General features: G+C 39.3%; 1 protein-coding gene across 2 annotated transcripts in view; it reads left to right on the forward strand.

Annotated features, from left to right (window-relative positions):
* LOC137970191 (uncharacterized) overlaps nucleotides 1-5,000 on the forward strand; it is a 48,926-nt gene that overhangs the window by 11,335 nt on the left and 32,591 nt on the right. For both annotated transcript variants that reach the window (XM_068816711.1, XM_068816710.1), the window contains exon 3: nucleotides 3,696-3,755. In XM_068816711.1, the coding sequence (XP_068672812.1) occupies nucleotides 3,696-3,755 (60 nt within the window). The remainder of the gene's footprint in view (nucleotides 1-3,695; nucleotides 3,756-5,000) is intronic.

Raw genomic sequence — 5,000 nt, forward strand, 5'->3', positions numbered from 1 at the left:
GAATATGAATATTAATGGCGCGAAATCGCCAATGACGGGTGCCGAACGCACAAGAAACTAGGGGGATCCGGGGGGGCATGCCCTCCCAGGAAATTTTGAAAATTTGAGTACTCTAGGATGCAATCTGATACATCTGAACGCTAAAAGCTGCCGAACCTCCAGGATTTCATTGTAGACAACAAAGTAGGAAAAACTTTTCCAGCTTAGCAAAACAATTCATTAAACTTGAATACTTTCGTAGAAAATTTTCAATTGCCAATTTGTTTTAGATTTCAATTCATGTTTTTGGAAAGCTTTAATTGACAAAGAAGTTTCCAAAGCTATTTCATTTTTTAAAAATAGTCTTACTTTGATACTTTCTCTCCTTGACTCTTGCTAACGAAGCTGTCCAGTTTCTGCTGAACTCTTTCCTTTTTCGCAAACGCCATTTAAAGCTCGGATTTTCCGCTGGCACAAACCAATGCTGGCCCTTTCATCAATCTACTTCTGTCCAGGTCACTCAAGGAAATACTATTCAGTTTCGAAAGATTGTAGGATTTCGATTTACTTATAAAATCATAGAATATTTCTTTTATGAATTCTAATACATTAAATCGTCTCATACAGTCTATGATCATGTGGTCCAATCTTAGCTTGCCACACTAATGTACATCTCAGCCTGCACAATTTTTTGAGTTGTCATAAAGTTAAAAGTTGGTGGGGAAAGTGCTTCACCTGAGCCACCTTGGGCAGGGTGCCGTCCTCGTGTTGAAGAATTACCAAAAAGTTGAAGTTCTTTTAAGGAATCTTTTATCTACTAGCGCTAAATTAAGAATTTATGAAACATTCATTTTATCCGAATTAACCTATTGTCAGATAATATGGCCTTTTTGTAGATTGTTGGATGGTAGGAAGGTGGAAAGATTACACGAGAAAGCAAGCATTGAGGGTGAAGTATTCGCTACTTTCCCATTCCCATAATGTAATACGTTTTGGCGGGTTCTTTGATTGGGTAAAAACAATACCAGTCATTTACTTTTGAAACTGTATCATGTTTCAGTAAACTGGATATTCACTGTTTTAATGCAAATAACCCCCCAAAATTAACTGTATTATGGGATCGATTTGTGAAAATAGAGAATATCGTGATAAGAGTACGTGGCATATATAACGAAATCCTAGTTAGGGCGAAACTACGCACTCTACTCAAAAGAACACTGCAGAACATTGCAACTCTAAGAATAAGTTGTGTCCTAGATACATAGCAGGTCTTTTTAGCTCAAACAGATCAGGATATTGCCTTAGAAATGCGGACGATTTTGCAATTCCCAGAATTAACACGTACTACGTATGGGAAACATAGTTAAGATACATCGGTCCAGTTATATGGTCTAAGTTATCAGGAAACATGAAAAAAATCACAATCAATTAGCACATAGAGAAACGGGTAAGAAAAGTCGATAAAAACGAGCTTTTTAATAAAAAATATCAATGGGGTTTATAAGAACTCAGTATTTACATAACTATAAACTAAAAAAGAATTCTGATATTATCCAAAAAATAACATATAATAAGCAATTGAATACGGGAAGTCAGAATCGTTTATGTCATTATTATCATGTCAGTATTATCGTTTATTTCAGTTCGATTCTCTCCAGTTGTTCCACTGGGTAATGTTTATTGTGTCTCAGCCACTCCCCGTAGCTTAGAGACACAACACTTACCATAACAGGTGAGCAATTCTAAGGATGGCCGATAATTGTACACTTCCAAGGAAGTCAGGTACATCTAGCTTGCCAAACCAGGTCTTTGCACCTTTTGATATGCTTCCAAGAGCACCAATCACGATAGGTATTATTGTGACTTTCCAGGCTCCATGAATCCTTCTGATTTCAAATGCTAGTTCCTGACAAGCGTTGATGGTCATACCATCATACCTGGGATGCAGAGATGGCGCAGTGGTGAGAGCACTCGCCTCCCACCAATGTTGCCCGGGTTCGTTTCCTAGACTCGGCGTCATATGTGGGTTGAGTTTGTTGGTTCTCTACTCTGCACCGAGAGGTTTTCTCCGGGTACTCCGGTTTCCCCTCTCTTCGAAAAAACCAACATTTGACTTGAGTTGTGTTAATTGTTAATTTCGATTTACAGTGTCCACAATTAGTGCTTCAGCGCTAGAACGACTAGATAAAGTTCCTTTCCTTTCCTCTACCACTTGTCATTAAACTCTATCTCATACTTCCTGCACATCTTCCAGTGCACCCGCAGGGCCACCTTGTCGTGGCGCTTCCTATACTCACTCTGGGTAAGCTTCTTGCATCCACTGACAATGTGTCGTACTGTTTCAGTGGCATCTCCACACAATCTACACAGTGGTGTCTCTGAGGTCTTATCTATGCTGTACTTGATCGAGTTTATTTTTAACGCTTGTTCCTGAGCAGCAAGAATCCATTCCTGAGCCATCTCCAAGGCTCCTCTCCAGCTTCATCTGATATTTGTTGGACAAACGCACCATGTAGGGCTTTCTCATTCCAGTTTTTAACTTTCCCGTCTTTCCTCCTCCTCTCATAGTCCTGCAGACTCTCTTCTTCAACAATCAATTTCTCCTTCAACGCAGCTTGAAGCATCCACTCTGTGCTCTCTCTTAGGTATTATTATTATTATTATTATTATTATTATTATATTTATTATTCGCGAGTGCGTACGCCAAGTAATTCCGCAGGAATATAAGATTGACAAGAATAATGTCATTGTTTGGCAAAAAAATAAAAACAGAATAGCCTAGTTCTCACCTCCTATACGAAACCTCAGATTTGGTCAATTCACGTCGTTGTCAGGACGAGGACGGTGAAGAAATGAGTCAAAATGAAAAACACACGTGCAAGGCGTGCAGTTCACATTTTGATACACGCACGTGCGTTTCACATTTTGATACATTTCTTTGCCGTCCTCTTCTTGTCCACGTCGTGAAATGATCAAATTTTAGGTTTTGTGGAGGATGCGAGCACCGGACGATAACCTTTCAATTTCCTCTCTAAATATCCACAGCTTCCTTACCAATTTTATTCTTGGAATGTGGACTCGCATTTTCTACGCCGAACGACTTGGAGTAATCGCAAAATTATTACGGTAACGGTACAGCGTTCTCGAAGCCGCCGTCGTCGTCCCTTATATAATGTCCCTATATATAATGAGACGGTGACGCCTGATTTTAAGCCCCATGCAAACAATAGTTAGTTTTCACGTGACGTCATCGATGCCATGTTGGTGGACGAGAACAAAAGATCTCTCATTGGTCCCTTGTGTTCGTCTACCAGCGATTGCATATTGTAGTATAGTTATCTGTGTCTCTGGAGATTGCAAACCGCTTATAGGCACTTGTACATGTGTTATTCAAAGGATACGTAAATAGTGGGCACTGTATCATGTAGCTATGCGTAGAGCAGGGTTTACGCCTTCCAAAATTTATATTTCGTGTTTTTCCAAAATAGCTTTTTATAAGCAAAAATCTGTAGCTTTTGTCTGCATTTTTTTTAAATTGTTTAAACCAATTGTCGCAGTTTTAACGGATAAAATTTTTAAATAAAGTGAAATACTTATTTATTTATAACCTAGAAAACGTATGAAGTAAGCATTAGCTGCAAACATGCAGCTCCCTAATTATCCTTGAACGAAGGGTTTTATATATGTACGTACCTACACTTTGCTTTCTTTTCAAGCGGCATCTCCAAGCAGCCAAAGATGTCTTGCTGGTTTTACGGGAACCAACTGCACTATTGGTAAGCTGATATTATTTCTTTTCTTGAAGCCCGGGCAAACGCGGGCTTCAACCCTTGCTTCAACATCCGTTGTGAATGAATGAATTAATGAATGAATGAATGAATGAATTAATTAATGCGTGAACGAGCGAACAAGCGAACGAGAAGATCAGTAGTCAGTATATATATATATATATATATATTTTTTTTTTTTCATTCAATGGATCTGCTAGTAGTTCGCTGTCGCTGTTTGTACACTCAAATCACTTAATATTTCATAGCAAAGCGTCGTGTATCCTTCGGATCCTACTAGCTTGGGACTACATCGTTGGATTTCCAGCCTTGTTAATTCAAAAATATAATTTGTTATTAGCTGGTAGCCTGTGAATCATCCTCGGATGTTCTTCCTGTTCCTGAATGTTAAACGCCGGGGAACCCCGTGGCTTACCAATCACCTCACCGATTGCTCAGTTTCCAGCAGGGTTGTCGTGATGGTGCAGTGGTTAGCACACCCGACTAGTAACCAGGGGGACGCGGGTACAGCAATATATATATATATATATATATATTTTAAGTTAAGAGTTAAAACGAAAAGAAGGTAACCAACTACAACTGTCTTTATCCAAAGTATCAATGTACTTGAGACCTTGATACAAGTCTCTGTCTCGCTATTCTTGTGTCTTGTTCGCCTTACTTATTATGCTTCAAGTGGATTGGGTACGACCTTTCCGAGGCAAAGATAGAGATGAAAGAATCGATCTTTCAAGCTCAACTTGTCTCCCTTACCTGAGCATTTGTTATTTCAAGGTTTTTTTTTTTAAGTTGTTGTTCTGAAAAGAACTGCCAAAAATCAGTGTACTATAAAACTGCGTCGCATGAATATTGATATTCTTGGGTTTCATTCACGAAATCAACAGCCATGTTTTTCAACGAAAACAAAAGAAGACGTTAGCATAATAATAGCTTTCAATTCCCGGAGGATTGGATCGGGACACCAACATGGCCGCCATTTCATTGTTTGGTGACACCAACATGTCGGCCGTGACGTCATGTGAAATCCAAGAATTCTTCCTTATTGAACCCACATTATTTGGTAGCGTTGCGTCATTGCTTCCTACTGTTCGGTGAAACAATTCCACGTTATCACGTGACGTTCAATTAGTCACGTTTCTGCCCCTAAAGCCTAGTTTTCATATGTCGCGATAATCACAGACGATCGGGGATTTCGCAGTTTTCCGACCGTCCCAGATTTAGCCGACTTATGAA

This window comes from Montipora foliosa, chromosome 9 (assembly GCF_036669935.1).
Source record: "Montipora foliosa isolate CH-2021 chromosome 9, ASM3666993v2, whole genome shotgun sequence".
Taxonomy (NCBI): domain Eukaryota; kingdom Metazoa; phylum Cnidaria; class Anthozoa; order Scleractinia; family Acroporidae; genus Montipora; species Montipora foliosa.